Below are 22043 nucleotides of genomic sequence, written 5' to 3'. Positions count from 1 at the left end.
CAGTGCCTCAGCAGTAAAAATTGCTCCACAGAACTGAGAAGTGGCTATGCTCCAGTGAGCATTTAAAAATCCCGTCTGAGCCCTTCCCTGCCTGCAAACATTCACTGAATCCCCATTAGCCTTAAAAGGAAGCCTTGGTTCCTTAGTGCTATATTACCTCTTCTCCACACTCTGGCCCCAACACATCTTCCCCATTTTATCTCCATCTTGTTAGCCCTTGGCTCTAGCCAACCTGGGCTAACCACACCCAAAACACCTTACCCAGGGTCACACTCGGAACCTCTAGCCACCACAGATGGCTGTGCTTTCTATGTGTAGGTCTAAGGCAGCTGTGGAGGGGAGGGGCAAGAGAGGATCAAATCTAGGCCAAGTTCTGCTAAACAAGCCTGCATTGAAGTGCATCATGGGTTGGGCTGGGAGGAAGGGGTGCTCTTCTGTGACTGGTCTGCCCAGAAGGAAGTCTTATTGTACATGTGCACAAAAGCAGCCCCTGGCATTTGCCCCATACCATTCTCCTCTGCCTTTAATGACCTCCTTACCATCCAAACTCCCATCTGACTTCACGCTTCTTCATAAAACCTCCGCAAGCCACTACAACTCCATAGTGACTCCCTCTCCCTTTAAATCCATATAATTCACTTGCCATCTAAGCAGAACACTATAGCTTTGTGTTGCTGGGGGTTGTTTCGGTTGCTATTTAATTTTTATCTTTATGAGTATGTTTTAAGCCCCAACTAGCTTGTAAGCTCATTGAAGACAGGACAAACATTTTTTGGATTCCTTCAAATTTCCCAGGAGACTGTCATTCTCTCAGCAGGTGATCAGTAAACATTTGCGGAACAAACCTTACATACAAATAACATCTCAAGCAAGAGTCAGTCTCAGGGAATTTACTGGTACAGCAAGAGGGAGCAGGAAGGAAAGGCAGCTTCAGGAATTGGACCTGGCACAAGGCCTCTGATGTAAGAAACCTTAAGAGTATGAAAGGACCACCAAGACAACATCAGTGTCTTGATTTTTAGCTTCTTTTCTCTGCTTCTAGTTACCATGAAGACAGGCTTCCTTTCCAAGCAGGGTCTTCAGATCCTAGCAATCGCTGTCAGGGCTAGGGACCAGCATCGTTCATTTCCTTATCCAGCTCCTAATAACATACATTTTTAAAGTTTATGCATTTATTAGAATGAGTAGATAACTGGCTTGGTTATCAGATTGGCTTGTATTTCCCTTTGTCATCTAAAGGACAGATTGCTGCATTATCAAGTGATGCTGTAAGTGTCAGAGTAAGATATTTGCCACGAAGTTATTTTGGGAAATATTTTCTGTGCCTTTTTTCCAGAACGTTGCAATGGCCAGTTTTTTTCCTGTTTGAGCTTTACCTGACCTTAAAAACTGTCAAGGGCAGATGTCGTCCACTTCCTGTTCTAGAAGATTTCCACTGCTCAGATCGCTTTTCCTCTGTGTTGCTGCCTGGCTTACTACCTCCCCCTTCATGAGGCTGCATCTCTACAGGATCTGCTGATCTTGCAGTTGCCCTTCAGGTCATCGATTGCTGCTTTAGCAATAACAAGGGCAACAGTTTTGATCATGGTCATTGCCAGTTTACGTTCCCCTTTTTAAAAGAATTATGCACATTTCAAATATTTTAACCAGGCCTATGGAGAAGGCTTTCTATTTCACAATCCAACCAAAGAGAAGACAAAAAAAAAAAATTCAGTATAAGCTAGATATCTGGTTTCAAGTAAATTCTCTGCAAAGGACTCCATTTAGGCTATTAATAAAATTCAGTTATGTGTATTTTGTGCCCTATTCTCAATTTTTAATACCGCATCTTACCCTCCTTCATGACCGCAGCCAGGATGTTATCTCCTGGCTCTTCTTTTTCCTCCTTAGCTCAGCTATTTTTTCTTCAAAATATGTCTTCTTTACCTGATAGCCTATTTGGAGGAAAGGACAACCTTAAGACCCAAGGTGGACCCCTCTTTGGAACAGAAACAACATAAGAATATGAAGCAGGTTCTGCAGCTGCATTGCAATGTGACTGGAATGAATAATAGCTTTTCATTCTGTCTAGCATCTCGCTCCACCTACCGAATGGGAGACAGTGCCATCTCTGCCTCATGGTGATATTACGACACATCCAGAAAAATTCATAAAGCACCTTGCAGAGTGGGCCTATCCACATTGTGGTTTTCACTTTTCATTGGAGTCACAGGCAGAAACGCATCAGACAATAGACATCCGCTCTGGAATTTATGGGAAAGACATACTCCAGCTAATGGAAGCAAAAGAAACTAATATCGTTAAAACACATAATCCGCCGCCCCTAAAGCATTCACAAGAGTTGTAAAGAGACACTAACCTGCAGGGCCCCCTCCCACTTCGGCCGCAGTGGTGGGCGGAGCTTGGTGCTTGGCCACGCCCCCTCGCGTCTGGTTTCCCGGAGGGGCGCGGCCCACCCCGGCCTCCCGCGCGGACGCAGCGCGAAGCCAGTTTTTGCCCCTCCTTCCCCGCAGGAGCGCGGAGGGACAGTTCTTGCGCTTGCGCCCTGCCTCGCTGGGCACCTAGGCGCGACCGCCGCCCGCCCGAGAGCCTTTTGTGCGCCTGCGCGCTCGCGCTCCCGCCCTCTCGCTGCGCTCGGCTGAGTCAGTCAGTCTGTCGGAGTCTGTCCTCGGAGCCGGAGGAGCGAAGGGGCTTCTGAGAGCTTGCTGCTCGATAATTTTCTTTCCCCTCCCTCTCTCCCGCCCCACATCTCTCTTCACCCCTTTCCTGCCCTTGCTCGCGCAGCCATGGCGGAACCGTCGGCGGCCACTCAGTCCCCGTCCGTTTCCTCGTCGTCCTCCGGGGCCGAACCCTCAGCGCCCGGCGGCGGGAGCCCTGGATCCTGCCCCGCCCTGGGGGCGAAGAGCTGCGGCTCCTCCTGTGCGGGTGAGGCGCGCCGGGGGAACCCCGCCTTCGAGGGGCTTGTTTTTGGGGTCGGGGAAGGCAAATCACCCTCGCCTACTGGAGGCTTCAGCCCCCGGGAACGAGCGTCTGGAAAATGGGCTAAGGGGGAGGGGAGCGTAAGGTGGTGCAGGCGGTGAGGAAATAACGGGGTGTGAGGCAAACAGGTTGGGGGCGGGGAGATATTCTAGGGAGTGGGCGTTAACGCCGAGGCAGGGTAGGTGGGGAAAAACAGCAGTTTGGGGGAGTCGTCCGCTGAACGGGGGTTTAGTGGAGGATTAGAGAGATTGAGAGGATTGGGGCAGATTGGTTGTAGGAGAAAGAACTAGTTACGATTTTGAGGGGTTAATGGTGAAAGGGTTGCATTGCAGGTTTGCGGACAGATGTTGACATAATCAGAAATTCATGGTAGTCTTGCAAAAAAAAAATTTTTTTTTGGTTTCCCGTGGGGAGGATCAGGAAGTTTCATGGAAACATGGTAGCCGTTTTCTGTACCCTTTTTATTTGCGTGTGTGTGTGTGTGTGTGTGGCTAGACTCTCTAAATGCCCGCTTTTCTTAGGCTCTGAGGTAAGAGGAGGCGTGATGAGAATAGCTCAGGAAGATTTGGGAGGGAGCAGCTGATGGTCCAAGATGGATCCGTGGCTGCATCTGCAGCACCGCTTGCTCTTCACTGGCGCGGCGTGGGGGTGGGGACAAGCAATCAGTTGCTTATATTCTAGAAGATACAGTAAGAGTCATGCCAAGCCATCAACACATTTTGATTTCATGCTCTCTGTGGGCTGTTATTGATCCCATTGTAACAAAAGGGGATGTTTAGCGCAGAAAGGGGGAGGGGAGAAAAATTAGACAAAGCAGGAGCTGGTTGAACCCCATTCTCCTATCTCTGTGAAAGACTAGGAGGGAAGCTGCAGGCCGCTTTTAGTTTCCATTGTATATGCGTTTGCCTGCTGGTGGGAGCTGGCTGGCAAGCTCAAGCTCCCCTCATGCAGAGATCTGCAGTGCAGATGCCTTCTTGAGGGGGAAAAAAAAAATGCACCCTGAGCAGGTGGTGGTTCTTAAAGGAACTCAGTCTTTGAAGAAAAGAAGACAACCTTTTTGTCAAAATAAGTGGGCCATAAGCCCGGGAGAGTACAGATAATTTTGCCCTTTATTTAGTTACCTTAAAGGATTTTGAGGGGTTTTAAAATACTTCACTGTCTCCTTTGCCAGAAGCTTAGGTTGATGTAAGGAATGTAGAATTTCTGATCTTCACTTTAAATACATTCTTTAGGTGTTGGGTTTTGGTTTTTGTTTTAATTAATCTCTACACCCAAGGTGGGGCTCAAACTCACAACCCCGAGATCAAGAGTTGGATGCTCCACCAACTGAGCCAGCCAGGTGCCCCTTTTTCTGTAGGTGTTTTTTGAACAGTGGATTTCCACATAAGAGCTTTGGTACCCTTTTGGATTTTCCACTGTGATTTTGGCCATTTCAGTAGAAACAGTATCAAAGGAAGCTTCTGCAAGGTCGAGATTAGCTGTCCAGATAGAGGAATGAGGTCGCAAATTTAGAACTCTTGTTACCTTTAAACCAGCGTTTCTCCTCCAAATTTTTGTGTTCTGGGCAAAGGTCCAGATGAACAGCAGCTTCCCTCTAACTTAGCAACTTCGTGTTTTGGATTTAATCACTTCTCATTGCTTACCGTTTGGTTGTTGGCCTTTTTGTATGTAGCTTTTGATACTTCTTGATTTTAAATTTTTGATTCACCTGAAAAATAGATACTTTGTCTTAAATTCTTATCTATTGTAGATGTGTATTAATATTATCTAAAAAAGCATTAATACAGTTTTGGTGGGCCTCATTTGTCAGGTCACTACTTGAAAAGTTTAGCTTAAGATACTGCAATGTGTAGTTATCATTCCATTGGAGAAGCTCTTCCCCTTGCAGAATATTTTCTCCATACCTCAGAGGAAATGTCCTAGGCTTCTGCACTATGAAAATAAGGTGAAGTTTGTTACTCCACAATTTAACCTATTTAAAATGGATATTTAAAAATCTATCTTGATTGCTTAAAAAAACTACAAGTGTTGACGTCAACCTTCAGCTTCATATTCTTTCACCAAACTCAGCTTGGTTTTAGAGACTTTCAAAAAGTAAAAGAAGTGGTTGCTTGATGTCCTGCAGGAAAAAGTTTTGTCTCGATTGACCTATCCAGTAACAGCTTTGAGAAATATTAGTTCCTACTAAAGGTAGAGAATGAGTGTCCGCACTCCCTGGTCTAGTGCCTTGGGTACTGGTGCAGCCAGCATTGTAACATGCTTGGAGAAGGAGGTCAAGTGCCAGAATTGGCTTTCCAGATTTCTGCCTTTGAAGAAAATCAAAGATCTCAAAGGCAGAAAATTGAGATTAAGGTAAGAGAAACTTAAATATTTGGTGTTCTTTTCAGGAAGAGAATTGCCTTTATTAGGCATCAAGTATAGGTACATGTCTGTTGTCTGAACTTTAAAAGTTTACTGTTTTTATAGCATTTGAAATTCTGTAACTTGCCAGAAACTGTTCTTTATTATTGCTATGAAAATCATGATGCCAGAATAAAGCTGCATTTCTTTTATCTGTTCATGGAAATTAACTCAAAGCAAAAACAGCTTGCACAATTAAAAAAAAAGTTTTTGCTTTAAATACTTATTTTCCTTACTCATGAAACTTAGTTGTCCTGTGTAGTTTTTATGGCACCATTTCACACTTTGTCCTATTATGTCAATCAAATGTGAGTATGTAATTTGCATTTTTCATCTTAACCCTTAGAAATCTACTTGTTTAGCACTGACATTATTATATTCATGTCAGATTGTCAGTGGCAATATAACATGGTGATAAACACACAGATTTGAGCTCCAGAGGCACAAAGATTTCAAGCCTAATTCTCTTAATTGTATGACCTTGTGCATATCGTGAGCCTCAGCAATATGACCTAGGCAAATTTGCTTTGTGCCCTAAAATCCGAACTCTCATTGAGTAAAAATATCTAATATTTGATACATCTGTTCGCAGTTTATAAACTTTGCACATACATACAAAATAGCAATTGAATTACAAGTGAGAAATCATAATCTTCCTCAAGATGAAGTAAGATCTGGTAGGACTTCTTTTTAAAAGTTTGACCTTTCCCATTAATGTCTCAAAGCTACCAGCCCTTTCATTCAGCTAGTCTATTAGAAGGGAGGTGGGGGGTAGCCAAAGTGTTTTGTAGATAGCTTGACATGACACCAATATGCTTAAATATTGGAGTGCCAGGCTGACTCAGTGGAAAAAGCATGGGACTCTTGATCTTGGGGTGGTGAATTTGAACACCACGTGGGGTGTAGAGATTACTTAAGTAAATAAATGTTTAAAAAAGGTATGCTTAAGTACTGTCTGCAGCATTCTAACCATAAGTGTAGTTCTGATGCACTAAGAACCTACTGTCACTGGAAGCAAGAGTACAGGAGACAGCAAGAATGGTCGTGTCAGTATGGTTTACATTTGCCTGTTGAGTTGGGGTTTTTTGTTCCCCCAGAATAAAAGGTTTCTTTTAATGCTTTTTTCCTCTTAGAGTCACATTCACAAATAATTTAACCATTCTGATCGAACAAACCAGTCTCATACATTTGACAGGTATACCTTAACCTTAAATTGAAATCTCTAGAGGAGGGCGCCTGGGTGGCTCAGTCGGTTGGGTGGCTGCCTTTGGCTCAGGTCGGGATCCCAGGGTCCTGGGATCGAGCCCCACATCGGGCTCCCTGCTCGGCGGGAAGCCTGCTTTTCCCTCTCCCTCTGCCTGCCTGCCGCTTCCCCTGCTTATGCTCTCTATCTTTGTCTCTGTGTCATATAAAAATAAATAAAATCTTTAAAAAAAGAAAAAAGAAATCTCTAGAGGATTGTTTATTAAATTGCTGGTAAGTGCATTGTTTTTAATTTTTGTGATTTTAGAGATGGTCTGAAAACAAAACAAAATGAATATCATTGCTTTTATTGTATTCTGTGGTAAGGAAATTATATATTTGTCCTGACACAGGACTCACTGTTTTTGTTTTGGGGTGGGGGGGAACGACTCACCTGTTTAATCCTGTTCATGTTTCAAGCACTTGTAAATGAAGTTTGGTGGTAAAGGAATTGGTGACATGTCATTGAAGTTTAGGGAAAGTTAAATTTTCCAGTTTTGAGGTTGTTTGTTGTATAGAAAGCACTACTCTTTAGTAGTAATCCTGGAACTTACCGTTTTTGTAATTCCAAGTGGAATTATAAAGTCCCCAAATAAATGAATAACTATGCATATTTGTTGATGTAATTAGCTTATAGTTTGTGTGTTTGACTTTATTGTTAATGGTGAATTTATAACTGCCTCCTAAACTGTATAAACTTGTGAAAAATATATAAATTTCATAATAAAACTTTTTAGGTAAAAATTATCAAGTTGACATTATGTTCATATAATTATTTCATTCAGAAGTTGCCCAGGAAACTGACTTACCTTTTATTCAGTTCATTTATAAAGCTGTTAATTCTAGAATTATTTTTGGCATTGGGTATGCTAAAGATGTTTTGAAAAATTGTGTATGCCAAGTAATTTTAGCTATAATCAGTACTGCTTGTGATTGCATTATTGAAGTCTTTTGCTGTATTTCCATGATGTATGTAAGACATGTTTCTCTGTGAAACTGCAATTCTCAGAGAGAATCCCTTTAAATACTGTATAGGATTTGTTTTTTTTATTTTGTTAGGAAAGGGTGTAATTGTCAGTAGGTAGCCCACTCTCATGAATTTTTTTTAAATTTCAGAGGAATGTACTTCTCTCTTTTCTCCAATCAACTGTTTTATTTCTCCCTGTAAGCACATCATCATAACCTAACCAGGAGAAGTGTGAGCTTTCTGACATGTTCCTCATTGGCCGCTCGCCCTTAGGTTATATTGAAGGGTATTTGGGGAAAATTTTTTAAGCAAAACTGATAGAGGCCCTTTTGTCCTGTTACCTGAAAGCATTTCAACAGTGAGAAAGAAGTGTCTTCATTTTAATTAGGAGGTAGAAATATTTGATTTTTATGTCTTATATTTGTGTATTGCTTTATGGTTTAAGTTTTGCCTATCCATTAATTTAACAAATGTTTGAGCATACAGTAAAGCTCTTTGGAAAATAGGAAAACAAAACAGATCATCTAGATCTCTGGAGGCTGTATTTAATAGGAGAAAGCCTTATGTTATGTTTATCTGTGACATAGGTAGTGATATAAGCCTCATTTTACAGATGAGAAATCAGGCTCAGAGAGATTGACATGCCTAAAGGTTTGTTGCTGTAACATTGAGGGTAGGATAAAACTAAGGGATTGAGGGCCCAATTCAGGTCTCTTCCAAATATATATACTGCCTGTCTTTAAAATTTGAAACAGCATGTGATAAAAATCATTCAGTCACCCTCTTCACCTCAGTTACTGGTTGAAGTTAAAAATTTTAATTTCTGGTCCCATGCTTCCTAAGCCAGGTGCCTTTTTGCTCCACTTTTCTACAGAAACTTTTTTGTCACATTCATTAGCTGTTTTCCACATTGTTAAGTCTGGTGGCTACTTCTCAGATCTCATCTTAAATGCCTTGTCAGCAGCGTCTGGTAAAATTGATCACTTGCTTCCTCATTGAAATACCTTTCTCGTTTGTCTTCCACACCACCACGTACTCTCACTGGCTGCTCCCCCTGTGTCCTTTGCTAGTTCTTCTTCTTTTCTTTTAATTTAAGATAGAGTTCACATAACATAAAAGGCACCATTTTAAAGTCTGTCTAGTTCCAGAACATTTTCATCCCCCCCCAAAAAGACACTCTGTACCTGTGATCACTCTCCATTCCTCCCTCCCTCCATTCCTTGGCAACCACTAATCCTTCTGACTCTGTGGATTTCCTTCATATTGGTATTTCATATTGCTATAATTCTTTTTGTCTTCCCAACTTCTAAAATGTAGAGTACTCCAGGACACACTTCTCGGAACTTTTCTCTTTGCATTGGTCTCATTTATGATATCCATCTTGTAGTTTGAAATACCATCTATAAATTGGTGACTTCCAAAACTTTATCTTTAGTCTTCATGTCTAATGGGCATTTCAAACTTAACTGTGTCTAAACCTGAACTCCTGATCTTTCCTTTAAATCTATTCTTCACACACTTTCTGCATCTCAATAAATGGTCATTCGTCATCCATCTCTTGCCCAAATCAAAAATCTTGGAGTACCCTTGACTCCTCTCTTTCCTTCATACAACCATCAGCAAATCCTATTGATTCTATCTTCAGAATCTATCCAGTGTCTAACCATTTTTCTCCACTCCCGTTGTTACCACCCTAGCCCAGGTTGCTGTTGTAGCTCTCCTGGATTATTGCACTTACCTGCTAACTGGTCTTAAAACTTTATCCCTTGCCTCTTTTCATTCTGTTTTCCATACAACAGCTGGTGTAAGCCTGTGAAAAAATAAGTCAGATCATGTCACTCATGGGCAAATGTTCCAGTAGCTTCCGATCACACTCATCAGAGTCAATGCCAAAGTCCTTAGAGGGCTTTTGAAGCCTTATGATATCTGGCCTCAACCTCCCTCTTACTCACTCAGCTTTAGCCACACTGGCTCCCTTGTTGTTCTTCACACCTCAGAGTCTTATTTGCTGTTCTCTCTGCTTAGAATGCTCTTCCCCATTTATCTTTGCAGCTTTTCTCTCCCTCATCTTTGTTAGGTCTTTGACTTACCTTATCTAAATTGCACAAGAAAAAAATACCTTATAGGTATCCCCTGCTTTATTTTTCTTACCATCTGTCATAATCTTCCTATCTTTACATGTATATGGTATGTAATCTGACTGACTTTGTTTATTGTCTGTCTTCCACACTAGATATAAGTTCCACCAGAGTAGGGGTTTTTGCTGTTTTATTCACTGCTCTATTTCTAATGTCTGAGCAGGACCTGGTGCAAAGCAGGCGCTCAGATATTTTTGAATGAGCAACTAATCATTTTTATTCAGCAACTAAAACTAGTCCTTGGTTCGTAATAGGTGTTCAATAAATATTTATGGAATGAATGGAGAAATTCTATTTCCAGAAAAACATGCGTATAAACAAAGTATTGCATACGCTTTCACAAGGTCCATAGTGCATGAACTACAAAATTGTTCATAGACTGCAGATTAAGAATGTTTGGTTTTTGAAAATTGAATTACAAGTTTTGCAAAAAGTTAACCCCTATGGAAATTGACAGCCACGAGAGTTTTTATGTAAGCCCATAAAACTGTATCTGTGATATATATATCTTATGTGTAAGATTGGTTTCTTTTACTATTCTGTTTACTTCTGGACTCATGGTATTTTCCACGAATGGCTTTAATCCAAAAAAGTTTCTTTTTTTAATCACTTGAATGCCACGTTTTGCTATGTTACAAAGAGACTCCATTTCTAATAAGGACTCAGTGGTAGGCTAGTCTGATGTGTCAGGATTTTTAAATATGTTAAAATAAGTTTAATTTCCATCTTATTCCTAACAAAATCTGAGGTTTTGATTCAGTACATTGATCTTGAACATTATTTGGAAAAGGGTAAGACATTTCTAAAAGTATATGCACTATTTTAGAAGTTGGGTGATTAAGGGGAGCCTGGGTGGCTCATTCAGTTAAGCAGTCTGCCTTCAGCTCAGGTCGTGATGTCCATGATGCCAGGGGCCTAGGATTGAGCCCCATGTAGCACTCCCTGCTCAGCGGGGAGCCTGCTTCTCCTTCTCCACCCCACTTGTGCTCTCTGTCGCTATCTCTGTCTCTCTGTCTCTCAAATAAATAAATAAAATATTTTTAAAAAGTTGAGTCATTAAAATATTTGTAACCAATTTCCTATTTACACAGTCCATTTTATTTCTTTCTGTTAGACTTTCTAATTGTGTTTCTTTTGCAACAAGAATTCTGCTTGTTCTTCCTCTCAGACTGCATATACATTTACTCCATAAATGTACAAAAAAAGCCTTCCAACTCTTTTAGGGTTCAGAAGAGTTACAGTGGGAAGTGCTTAGGGACTTGCTTCCAGAGAGTACTGTATGGAAGGATGGGAGAAAAATACTACCTGGAGAAACCAGGCAAACCATCTCAGCCAGGGGATCGAGGTTAACATCTTCAGTGATAAGTCATATTGATACCACGTACCCTTGATATGTTATGACAAGGATGGCCCTTTACCTAAGTGGTAATCTTCCCCAAAACTCCATTCTAACCATGAGACAAACTCAGGATTGAGGGACATTTTGACCAATATTCCTCATATATCTGACCAATACTCCTCAAAACTATCAAGATCATTAAAAGCAAGGAGGAGAGACTGAGAAATTGTCATAGTCCAAAAGAGGCTAAGGAGACATGATGACAAAATGTGATACGGTGTCCTGAATGGGATTTTGGGACAGAAAAGGCATTAGGGAAAAATTAATGGAATCTGAATGAAGTATGGAGTTTACTTATTAGTAATGTGTCAGTGTTCATTAAATGTGACAAATGTACTACTATATTAATGTAACTTGTTAACAATGGGAGAAACGGAGTGCTGGATATAAAGCAACACTCTACTACCTTTGGGCCTTTTCTGTAAATCTAAAATTATTCTAAAATAAAAAGTTTCTTTGTTTTTTAAAAAAAGCCTTAATCATGAAATCAGAACTGCTTTGGACAAGGTAAGGAGGTCCACTTTCACCACTAATATTCAGTAATACAGTAGAGGTCCTAACAAAAATATAAGGGAAAAAATGACATAGAGTTTGCGGGGGGGGAAATTGGTCTGCCTATCCCTGGAATTCTAATAGGACAGTGGGTATTGGCTCAGTGTAGGAGCTTCTACGGAAATGATATGAGTTGCCATCGGGAATTGTGGTCATGGGAAAGAGTGGAAAAACCCTTTTCGGAGAGCCTAGCTTTATAGGCCAAAAGGAAAACTGTAAGTGACAAGAATCTTTTAGTTTTTTGGGTTTTTTGTTTGTTTTATTTTTGTGAGCAAGCGAGAGCACAAGTGGCGGGGAGGGATAGAGGGAGAAGAAGAAGGCAGATGCCTGCTGAGCAGGGAGTTACGTGGGGCTCCATCCCAGGACCGTGACCCGAGTCGAAGGCGGTTGCTTAACTGACTAAGCCACCCAGCCGCCCCGTTTCAAAAATCTTTTAACAGTAGAAAGAAAAGATGTTTGAAAGAGCTAATGAATTTCTAATCTTCATTATATTAATTTTAGATAAAATTTCAAACACTCCTTTTCCTTATGTGTTGGAAGATGCTTTAATCTATAGAAACTAACAAAAAGGCAGACATTTTGAGGTTCAGTGTAGAGGTCATTCATTGTACAAAGTTGTTCCTAAAAGTAACTTTGCTCCTTTTCTAAAAAATAGAGTTTGTAGGGGCGCCTGGGTGGCTCAGTCGTTAAGCGTCTGCCTTTGGCTCAGGTCATGGTCCCAGGGTCCTGGGATCGACACCCCCCACCCCCCCCACACCCCTCTGCATCGGGCTCCTTGCTCAGCTGGGAGCCTGCTTCTCCCTCTCCCTCTCTCACTCTCCCTGCTTCTGTTCCACCCCCCCGTCAAATAAATAAATAAAATCTTAAAATATATATGTATGTAGTTTGTATTCTGCTGGTGTTGAAGGACAGTTATCACTAAAATGAACAGTTCATTGGAAAAGTATATTCACTGGGGGTTAGAAAATTCAAACATTTATTTGGTTTATTTTCCCCCCATCTCAATCAAAACTTGAGTCTCCTGTCCAATCCAGCGCACCTCTCTTCCTCTCCCCTCTACCCCCAACAGTACCTAGCAGAGGCTTGACACAAATTTGAAAACCTACAGTAGTGGACCATTTGGTCTTTTTCCTCCTGTTTTTCCACTTCTCACCCACTCAAAATGCAGCTGGAGAGAAGGGTGAAGAGGTAAGGAGACAAGATCTTATCTTACTGGTCTGAGTAAAACACTGAGGTTTTTGGTTTTTTTTAAGATTTTTATTTATTGAGAGAGAGAATGGTAGAGAGAGAGCATGAGAGGGAGGAAGGTCAGAGGGAGAAGCAGACTCCCCTCTGAGCAGGGAGCCCGATGCGGGACTCGATCCCGGGACTCCAGGATCATGACCTGAGCCAAAGGCAGTCATCCAACCAACTGAGCCACCCAGGCGCCCAAACTTACTGACTTTTAAAATGTAAACCTGAGTAGAAAATTTTTAGGTAAGTAGCATACACATTTCAGATCAGCAATATAAGGACAGGTGATATGACTGGTAGAATGATAAAGAAAGGCACAGACTTTCAAGAAAAGTGCAGATTTTTTTTTTTTAAAGATTTATTTGACAGAGACACGGCGAGAGAGGGAACACAAGCAGGGGGAGTGGGAGAGGGAGACGCAGGCTCCCCGCAGAGCAGGGAGCCCGATGCGGGGCTCGATCCCAGGACCCTGGGACCATGACTTGAGCGGAAGGCAGACACAATGACTGAGCCACCCAGGTGCCCCGAAAAGTGCAGATTTAAGTACTGATAAAAGCTTCACGTTTTCGTGGGGTTTTTTAAATCTTAAATGAGTTTTGTAAGGATTTCATTTAATATGTATATAAATATTTAGCTCAGTGTCTATCACAGATATTCAGGACTCAGTAAATGGAAGGACCTGTTTTCAAAAAGGCAGGATTTTTGGCCCGGGGAGGGGGGATAGTTTTGACAGTTTCTTGCAGATGAGAGTCTTACAAGTATTGAAAATCTAGTGGTGTAAAGACTAAAAAGATTATTCACTCAAGTTTTATTGAAAGACTTGGTAAGAGATCCCATTTTAGGTGTTCTTTTTCTCTTCAAAGGTTGCTAACCTGTTCCCTGTAGAAGAGGGGAATAGGTATGTGTTGGGAAGTTGTAATTCTATTTTTTTTAAAGATTTTATTTATTTATTTATTTGACAGAGAGGGATCAAGCACAAGCAGGGGGAGCAGGAGGAGAAGCAGGTTCCTTGCTGAGCAAGGAGCCCAATGCGGGACTTGATCCCAGGACGCTGGGATCATGACCTGAGCTAAAAGCAGATGCTTAACTGACTGAGCCACCCAGGCATCCCAGGAATTTAAAATTCTTGAAAAATGTACGTCCATAACAAAATTTAGGAAAATGAAAGTACAAAGAAAATTAAAAATCAGCAAGTACAACCACCAAGTTAACATTTTCATATATATCCTTTCATTTGTAACAAAATGATAAGCTTTTTTGAAATAAGAATACAAGTTCATTATTTTCAAAATCTCAAAACACAGAAGAAAAAATATTTTTTTAATTTTCATAATCGCTCTACTCAATAAATATCATCCCTTTTTCATCTTATGTGAATTTGTATTTTTTACCAAAATGGGGTCATGTTGTTTTAAGTTTTTTTATACTGTTCTTTTTTATTCAGTGTCCTATCAACATTTTTTTTTAAGATTTTATTTATTTATTTGACAGAGAGACAGTGAGAGAGGGAACACAAGCAGGGGGAGTGGGAGAGGGAGAAGCAGGCTTCCCGCTGAGCAGGGAGCCCGATGTGGGACTCGATCCCAGGACCCTGGGACCATGACCTGAGCTGAAGGCAGACGCTTAACGACTGAGCCACCCAGCCACCCTGTCCTATCAACATCTTTTAGTGTCAGTAAATTCCTATCCACAGCACAATTTTTAATGAATAGTATACCATTGTATGGATATATGGAAACTTATTTAACCAGTCTCTAATAGATCTTTGCTAAGTTTACTAACCAAATAAAAAAACTGATGCCAAGATTATGCAGTAGCTTTTCAGTTAAGTCTATGCTCTACCTGCTGCCATAGTTCTTTTTAAAACACATGTGATATTGTCTGTCCCTTACCTTAAAATTTTCAGTGATTCCTCATCACATGTAGGATATAATCCAAATTTCATTACATGACATTTAAAGTCGTTTGGAATGTGGCAAGTTATTCCTTCTCTCCAGAATGGCTTCCCCTGCCGTGGTGACTTGACCATTAAGACTAAGTTTACCATCTCTTCTGCAATGTACCCTACTGACCTGCCCCTGCTGCCTTCCCAGAACTCATGCAGTTTTACTGGCTTGTATTTCTCCTTCAAGTTATGTGGGCATAGTTGTCATCTCTGTATTCCAGTGCTGATACAGTGCCTGGACCTAGCTAATGATTACTGTTATTACTTAATGATAATTTGATTTAATTAATAGCATTTGAGAATTAAGATCACCATTCTTTTTTTTTTTAAGATTTTATTCCTTTATTTGAGAGCGAGAATGAGAGAGAAAGCACATGAGAGGGGGGAGGGTCAGAGGGAGAAGCAGACTCCCCGCCGAGCAGGGAGCCCGATGCGGGACTAGATCCAGGGACTCCAGGATCATGACCTGAGCCGAAGGCAGTCACTCAACCAACTGAGCCACCCAGGCGCCCTAAGATCACCATTCTTGAGTTTAGTTTCCTGTGGCATAAATATGGAATATGAATACAGTGTGGTTTTGTGAGTTAGAAGATCTCATGCAATGTTGTTGGAAAGTGTTATTTGTTATCTGTGTTTTGTATCAGAATAGATGCTATGTATTAGAATTTGTATGTTGAAATTTTCCATTATGAGGGGGTGTTAGGTGGAGGTGGATAGTCAAGTTCATAGGATCCTTTCTGGTGTTGGGCTGAACTTATTAACATTTGGTTTTTCAGGTTTATTCAGATTTAAACTCATCATCTGGCAGAGATTTAATGTTGAAGGTAAATATAGGGATGAACCCATCTGGAAACGTTAAAGAAGCAGAAATGCTTGCTTTAAAAAAGGAAAGGAGATGGGGCACCTGGCTGTCTCAGTTGGAGTGTGTGACTCTTGATCTCAGGGTGGAGAGTTCAAGCCCCAAGTTGGGGGTAGAGATTACTAAAAACAAAACAAAAACAACCAAAAAAGAATGGTTTTTCATTTGTAGTAGTAAATGTGATGTTTCATCTTAAGATAATTAAAAAGTAGTGGATTTTTAAATTCTGGTCCTGAGTTACTGAACTGTGCCTGTGGCCTACTAAACTCTGTTCCTGTTAATGTGCTTCATGTCTATTGACTAAATAAATTTGTATTTATCGATACAAGCTATAGCCCAGTCCTTTAAAGCAATCAATCTCCCTATTTTAAGTATATTTTTAATATTTGTGAAAACATTTTTATAGTTGCAAGGAAAAGAGTTAAGGCCAGTATATTTAGGGGCACTTTGGGGCGGGGCCTGCTTTTCACATTCTGTTTTTATTAATTTTTTCCATTTTTAGTGAATTATATGCTTGGTTTGTATTTTTTTAAGAGCCAAAGGTGGTGGTGAAAAGCAAATCTCCCCCATTTCAGACTTCAGAGTCCCTTTTGCTAGCAACAAAGGGGGGCACAAGTATATACTTCTGCACTTTGCTTTTTTAATTTATCGACTGTATCAACATACACTTTCCTGTTTTCATAGCAGCAAGTATTCCATTGTTTGGATGTAGCTATTTAGTTTCCTGTTGATGGTCACTTAGAGTATTCCTAATATTTATAACCAGTGCTCTGATGAATATTCTCATATACACAGGTTTGTACTCTATGCTAATATTGTAGGTTAAATTTCTCAAGGCATAACTGGCCAAATTAAAAGAATAACTATTACTGGTGGGGACAGTACATGCATTTACAATTTTGATAAATGTTGCCAAATTTAGAGGATTATGATTTTAGAAGGTGGAAGATGTCTTGTGCGGTCCTATTTTCCTAATGGATTATTTGTGATTTTTTTTTTTTAAGTATTCAGGGTCAGCTTTGCATATTTGCCAAGTTTATAACTTCAAATGCTTGTGTTAGTGACCAGCTCTTCAAAAGGCAGTTGGTAATGGTTAAAAGCAAGTATCAGTTAATACTCAGGTACCTATTTTTTCTTTCCCACAAAGAATTGCAGGGGAGTATCCTCTTTCTTGAGGTTATACTTGTTTAAAGATGCTAGAGGTTCCTCTTTTCTTTCTTTGAAGGTGAGAATATTTGACCAAAAAAATTGAATTGATTAACTTTTAGAAATGCATCTTGAAAATGAAATAAGATTTTGCTGCCAGGTGAGTGGAGTTTTCCCCTCTTGTTTAAACCCAATGAAATTATGATGCTTGGCCAAAAAAAAAGAATTGAAGAGTTAAAGTTAAAATTCCTGTGTGAGGTTGTCAAATTCTCATGCTGTATATTTTCTTTCAGATTCCTTTGTTTCTTCCTCTTCCTCTCAGCCTGTATCTCTATTTTCGACCTCACAAGGCAAGTCTGTCATTTTTTTGTGTGCATTAATAAAAGAAAAATGTTGAGAAAGAGGCTGTAACTGGGGATATGAGGTGCAAGTTTTCTATTGCTCCCAAACCCCTTGAAATAAAAACTACAAGCCAGTCCTTCATATTTAGTAGTTTGCATTGGATTTCCTGTAAAGGTTAATAAAATAGGGTAAGACTAGGTAAGTGAACCCTTTAACAGCACATAAGCTTTAGGTGCAGTTTTGAGCATTTCTTAAAAATTAGAATTTAGAGCAGACAGTTGTGGCTCATAAAACAACCCAGTGCAGGATGCATTTAACCTACTGATTTGCAGTTATGTCACTGGTTTGGAGAGAGAGTAGATTTGGAAAAAACAGTATAAATGTGTGCTTCCACTGAACTACTAATACACTAACTTAGCTAGAGTACTTTAGTGTGAATTTATCTGAGATTTGTCTCAAGAGCGAGGCTGGTTCCAAAATGCCTAGGAACACTGAACAAGTCAGTTGACTTTTTGGCAAGCAAGGCTTGTTTTCCTAGAGATTAAGCTGTGGCTTTGTGGGGTTGTTTGTTTGTTTTATCTGCCAGCCAATGAAGAAGGGAATCGAGTGTGATAGCTATATGTTTGTGGGGGGTAGCACTATCAAGAATCTGCAAGAGAGAGCACTATGTGCTCTGTCGAGTCACACTAATAATAAGCACAGTTTCATTTGTCTGGTGTACTCAATCTAAAATATAGGTCAATGGAAAACCCTTATTTTAAAAAAAGGTAATTAAACTCACTAGATAGGTCTGAGAAGCCCTGTGCAAACAGATTACTGTCCCAGCTGGAATTCTCTAGATGCAAAGTCTGGATGCTGGTTTGGAAGGAAGACTTTGACCTTATTTTTTTTTCAAGATTTTATTTATTTATTTGACAGAGAGATAGAGCAGGAACACAAGCAGGGGGAGTGGGAGAGGGAGAAGCATGCTTCCCGCTGAGCAGGGAGCCCAATGCGGGGCTCGATCCCAGGACCCTGGGATCATGACTTGAGCTGGAGGCAGACGCTTAACAACTGAGCCACCCAGGGGCCCCAAGACTTTGATCTTGTAAGAATAAAAACATAATGGGATAAAATGAATGTAGCATATTTTTTATGAAACATGGTAGATAATTTGTTGCTTTTAAATCAGACTGATAATATTAGGTCCCCCAGCCCCTTTGTAATGTGTCTCGTGTGAATTTGGGTAACTTGTGGGTCAAATCATGACCTTTGAAATTAAGTGTTTACATTAAAAGATAGATATTTTGTGAATATTAGAAAAATAACGCAAACCTATAAAGTGACTCGACATCTGAAATCCAACCAGATTGATTTTTTAAAGAGTTTTTTTCCTTATGAGGAATTTAATAATTTAGGCAAGTAGGTATTACATGTCATCTACCCTGGAAGATAAACTGGTAAAAATAGCATAATGTAGATGGAACAAATCATTACATTTTCTCTTGTAAATATTTTAGATCTTTTAAAATACAATTCTTCATGGTTAGAACTTTCACCCACTTTTTTCACACAGAAGGGGGATAATCGATATCCTAAATAGTGTAACAATGCAAGCCAAATACAACATAACTAATGTATGGAATGTTGACAAGATAACTGTTATAGTTTAAAAAACCGTTTCGTTCCTGTTGGGAAAAATCACACATTCAAATAGAATAGAGGTAAATAAGAAGGATTTTGCTAATTAAAAACCAAGGTTTAAGTAGGCTTCAGTGTCACAGTGAGTATGAAAGTTTGTAAAAGAAAACAGATTTGCCATTTTTCCCTTTTGCTTAAAAAGAGTTATTTAGGGCAGTGCAGATTCAGGATAATGTTATTGTTAAAAGAGTATTATAAAGAGGCAGTTAAAAAAGCCATATTCTTGAAGGTGTTCCAGTCTAGCCTCTATTACTACTACCATTTTTCTCCTGCAAAAAAACACATAATGGAAAAGTAACCCAGTTGGTGCTCCACTTCATTGGCAGGTCTAGAGATCAGCCTGTTTGAGGAAACACCTTGGCAAGTGATTAGGTGCATTCTAGAGTAGCCAAGAATGGTAGCTTCTAGTATGCCTTATAAAAATAAGGAAAGAGGATGTTGGTGTCCTTGTTTAACTGGATTAATCCCTTGGGGAGAATTGCTGGGACCAGTCTGGCCCAATGCAGGGCTTTCAGAGTGCTGCCACCAAGAAGAACCTTGAGTCCATCACTGGCATTAACCCAACTAACTCCTCTGTCTCTGGCTTTCATAACTCTTAGCCACTTATTTAGCCTTGGAGAATTATGCCTTACTTGTATATATCTAAGCCATATTAAGCAATATATAGCAATTATTAAATAGGACATTTTCATATTTGAGAATGACCTCTTCAATCCTGAAATAGTTATTATTGGCCTTCAGGGAGATGAATATACAAAAAACTGCCATTAATTTGGACTGAATAAAGGAAGGGAGGTTAAATTTTTCAAAAGAAAATTATGTAATATTTATTGAATTGTACTACTTTGAAGCAGACAGCTATTTAAGTTAGCAAAGCAAACTTTTTGACAGCTATTAAATATATTTGTAATGACAATATTAATAGAATAATCAATTTCTTTTTAAATAAGTTGTTTTCCTGAGTAGGTCCTTTGTAGTCTTTTCTTATTGATTCCTTCTTTCTTATCAAGCAGAATTTAATTTCAGCCTAATCACTAAGTGTTTCAAAATAGGGGAATAAATTTTAATGGTGTTTTCCTGTAATGTAAAATAAAGTTATTAACAGAGGTATACATGTAGGATGTGGCTCGTTTTTATTGAGCTTTTACTGTGTTCAGTACTTTATGTGAATTGTTTCAATACGCACAACCAGTTTTATGGAGGAAAGGTACTGGCTCATTTACCAGTTGACGGGTTTAAAATGGTGCAGTAACTTGCTCAAGATCACAGAGTGAATAAGTGACACATGTAGGACTCCAAAGTCCATGCTCATAAACACTGCCTATGATAAAGTATATTAGTTGTATTTTAGTGTTTGCAGATATTTTTAGAGATGTCATTTTGAGGGTTAATGTTACAATCATAAGAGCAGGGGAAGAGGCAGAAATTCTATTTTAACCATATTACTGCTGTTAGTGATGTAAATTTAGTATCAGGGGGCTCTGCTCCCTCCATGAGCACAAAATCAAACTGAAATTTGGTTTCTACTTTTGAAACCTTTGATAAGAGTGGAGGCTGAAAAATACGCTGATTTTCTTTAGAAAACATGGAAGAAAAGTAGGTAAAAATAAGATGGGAAAGAGAGGAACCTGAAGAACTGGAAGCATCTTTGCAGTAATGAACATTTGCATTCAATTTGAGTAATGCAGTAGGCATTTGGAATAGGAAGTTAGTTAAACACTGAACTTTGGGGCAGGCATTTGAGGGAAAAAATTTGCCAGTTACAGCCTTTTTTTTAACAAAAGCAAAACATTTTTCTTTGTACAGAAGAGACTTTTTGTTTCGGATCTAGCTTGGCTGCAAAGTGTCTGCTGGCTAACTTCCTATTTTGATGCTGTGGCTGAAAGTTGCTGATACTGTTTTGCACGAGAATTTGTCTTTCCTTCCTGTTTTGTGAACATAAGAAAATTCAAGTGTAGGAAAACCTATACCTGAATATTTCAAGCCTCCCTTGTATGAATATGCATAGTATTTCTTTGCTGATGTGTATGGTTTTTCCATGTTACAGCTATCCTTTTAACAAAAGTAATGAATTTCCTTAGTGAGGAGGGTTGGAAAGTAATCAAATGGTATCTAAAACAGGATTCTAAGCTATTCACTCTTTTTAGGAAGTACTTTGATAATAGGATATAATATTCATTATTAATTACTTATTTCTAGATCACATTGTTTTCAGTAATTAAGTTACCAACGCCTGAATAAAAATACTAAGTCTTTTTTGAAAAGGTAGTTTGGGGGACAAGAAACAAAGTAAAGAGAAACTATTTTGAAGGATAAACAGTATATGAAGAGGTTTTTTTCAATTAGAGTTGTATTTACTTGATGTGAACACAGTATTCACTTGGAAATTGATTTTTTATCATGTCGTTTTTAACTCCCCACCTTGTTCTGAGAGAGAATACTGCAGGCATAGAAGAGGGAAAATTCTTCCTGAATTCCCACACCTTATTCTCCAATCAAATGGAGCTTTTGCCTTATTCCAGTCAAAATTTCGAGTTACTATACTTTAAAGTTAGTAGATAGAAGTATTTGAGGCAGGCACAAAAGGACCACCCATGCCCGACTAAACTGTAAGCTGTGCTTCTGGACAAGGCCGGGGGCAAGAGTGAGAGGGAAAGCGTCAGGCTCCTCTCCTGTGGGATTGTCACGAGACTAGAGTTCTGAAGTACAGCTCAATTTTTCTACCTTTCTGAAACTCATAAAGTGCAGTAAAGCTGTGGTTTTCAAACCAGGTTCCTTACCTGGGAAACTTGTAATGCAGATTCCACCCCTTTCAGGGACTTCTGAGTCAGTAAGGCAGAGATAATATATGACGTACTGGTAGTTCTTAAGTTTGAAAGGGAGTGTAAAAGACGGCATCCGAGACTTTTTGTGCCAGGTTGTTACATTGTTCAGCTAGTTGTACATTGAACTAAAATATACTTTGGCCTTGATGGTGGTAAAATGAAACATTTTGTTCAGAAAAAGTTCTTTTTTCTTTTAACATTGCCTTCAATTTTTTTATGTGTTGGGCTGTCTTAAATATCTTTGCCTACATAGAATCCAGCATGATTCTTGGAATGCCATAGGCATTTGTTTTGTAATAACTGATTCAGAAGTTGCATCACCCACATTTTTGAAAT

The 22043-nt window shown here is 39.6% G+C and overlaps 1 protein-coding gene and 1 long non-coding RNA gene across 7 annotated transcripts in view; one reads left to right on the top strand and one right to left on the bottom strand.

Annotated features, from left to right (window-relative positions):
* Positions 1 to 875: 875 nt before the first annotated feature.
* On the bottom strand, positions 876 to 21800 carry LOC112829504 (uncharacterized). 4 transcript variants are annotated; one of them, XR_012375481.1, is made up of 7 exons: positions 21663 to 21800; positions 9327 to 9398; positions 4504 to 4687; positions 2089 to 2272; positions 1834 to 1934; positions 1382 to 1552; positions 876 to 1141 (listed from the first exon to the last, which is right to left on the bottom strand). It is a non-coding gene; the product is annotated as an uncharacterized lncRNA (long non-coding RNA). The 4 variants fall into 4 exon arrangements; XR_012375480.1 differs by having other exon boundaries at positions 1382 to 1549; XR_012375482.1 differs by having other exon boundaries at positions 1382 to 1549; positions 2089 to 2243.
* The window catches only part of RTN3 (reticulon 3), a 61421-nt gene continuing 42164 nt past the window's right edge, over positions 2787 to 22043 (top strand). For 2 of the 3 annotated variants that reach the window (XM_073883551.1, XM_073883549.1), the window contains exons 1-2: positions 2787 to 2925; positions 17154 to 17210. In XM_073883551.1, coding sequence (XP_073739652.1) covers positions 2787 to 2925; positions 17154 to 17210 — 196 coding nt within the window. The remainder of the gene's footprint in view (positions 2926 to 17153; positions 17211 to 22043) is intronic. The other variant, XM_025879131.2, reaches the window with a different exon arrangement.

This window comes from Callorhinus ursinus, unplaced genomic scaffold (genome assembly GCF_003265705.2).
Source record: "Callorhinus ursinus isolate GAN/ISIS: 27379988/994484 unplaced genomic scaffold, GSC_fseal_2.0 scaffold51, whole genome shotgun sequence".
Taxonomy (NCBI): domain Eukaryota; kingdom Metazoa; phylum Chordata; class Mammalia; order Carnivora; family Otariidae; genus Callorhinus; species Callorhinus ursinus.
This window is presented reverse-complemented; position numbering and strand designations above follow the sequence as displayed.